General features: G+C 58.4%; 1 protein-coding gene across 1 annotated transcript; it reads right to left on the bottom strand.

Annotated features, from left to right (window-relative positions):
* Window positions 1-55: 55 nt before the first annotated feature.
* GGTG_14429 (hypothetical protein) lies at window positions 56-923 on the bottom strand. The gene has a single exon (XM_009232354.1). It carries the CDS (start codon window positions 883-885, stop codon window positions 304-306), a length of 582 nt encoding a protein of 193 aa, XP_009230618.1. The 5' UTR covers window positions 886-923; the 3' UTR covers window positions 56-303.

Genomic DNA, 923 nt, shown 5'->3' with positions numbered 1-923 from the left:
GGCAAAGCACCTGTAGTGGCTTCCACATGGCACGTCCCGTGCACGGACGTAAAAGTGAAGAAGAAGAAGAAGAATTCATTAACGTCAGCGCCTCGGATGCTGACCCGTGCCCTGCACGTGTCAGTCCCGGCGAGCACCCACCACTGCGGGTCTCTGACGTGCCCGCGACGGCGGCTGGGCAGCTTTTCTGTGGCCGCGTTGCGCCGGCTCTAGGGTGCTAGGTACAAGGAAAGTTCTAACCACGAGGCAACTGTAAAACCTTACCCCTACCACCCTCTATTTCCTTCTGGGCCCATTGTCCCCTTATGCCAATCTGCCGACCTCCACGATCGGAAGCTCCTCCTCCTTGTCCGAATCATCCGGGTCCTCCACCCGGGGGGCTTGCCCTATGATTCCAATCCTGTCCCTTTCAACCACCATCACTTGCGTGGCTCCGAGGTCCTTTAGGGCTTTTTCCACCCTGATGCGGACCATTGCATTCAGGCCACGTCTCCACCACTTGGCCTCCTCGGTATTGTTGGCTTCCAGTAGGGGCTTCCTGCGCCAGGGCGCTGGCACCCTCCTGAGTTCGCAAGCGTCGGTGTGGCCGACTTCTTTTACCTCCCCGCACAGGCAGTACCAGTTGGGTGACGGCGGGTGATTGAACCTAAAGTGATAGCTTTCGAAGTTCCCGTGGCCCGATCCCTCTGCAAGCAGGGTGTGCATCTGGCCTCTTCCTTCGACCAGTGCCGGGTCTTTTGTTAGCCTGCTGGACGAGTCCATACCGTGCATCCTGCTTTCCCACGAACACATCGGGTCCCAGCTGACATGCTCGAAAGACTTGGGTTTGTTGGCCTCCCACCATGGGTCGGGGTCGGCTTCTGCGGACGTAAAAGTGTTAGCCATGGCTGACACTTTTACGTCCGTGCACGGGATTAAGCCCC

Source organism: Gaeumannomyces tritici, assembly GCF_000145635.1.
Source record: "Gaeumannomyces tritici R3-111a-1 unplaced genomic scaffold supercont2.415, whole genome shotgun sequence".
NCBI classification, from domain to species: Eukaryota; Fungi; Ascomycota; class Sordariomycetes; order Magnaporthales; family Magnaporthaceae; genus Gaeumannomyces; species Gaeumannomyces tritici.
The sequence above is the reverse complement of the archived record's forward strand: the minus strand, read 5'-3'. Positions and strand labels throughout refer to the sequence as shown.

Bases quoted from the DNA above. Each gene is read 5' to 3' on its own strand.
- GGTG_14429 (XM_009232354.1), bottom strand. From the start codon at position 885: ATGGCTAACACTTTTACGTCCGCAGAAGCCGACCCCGACCCATGGTGG.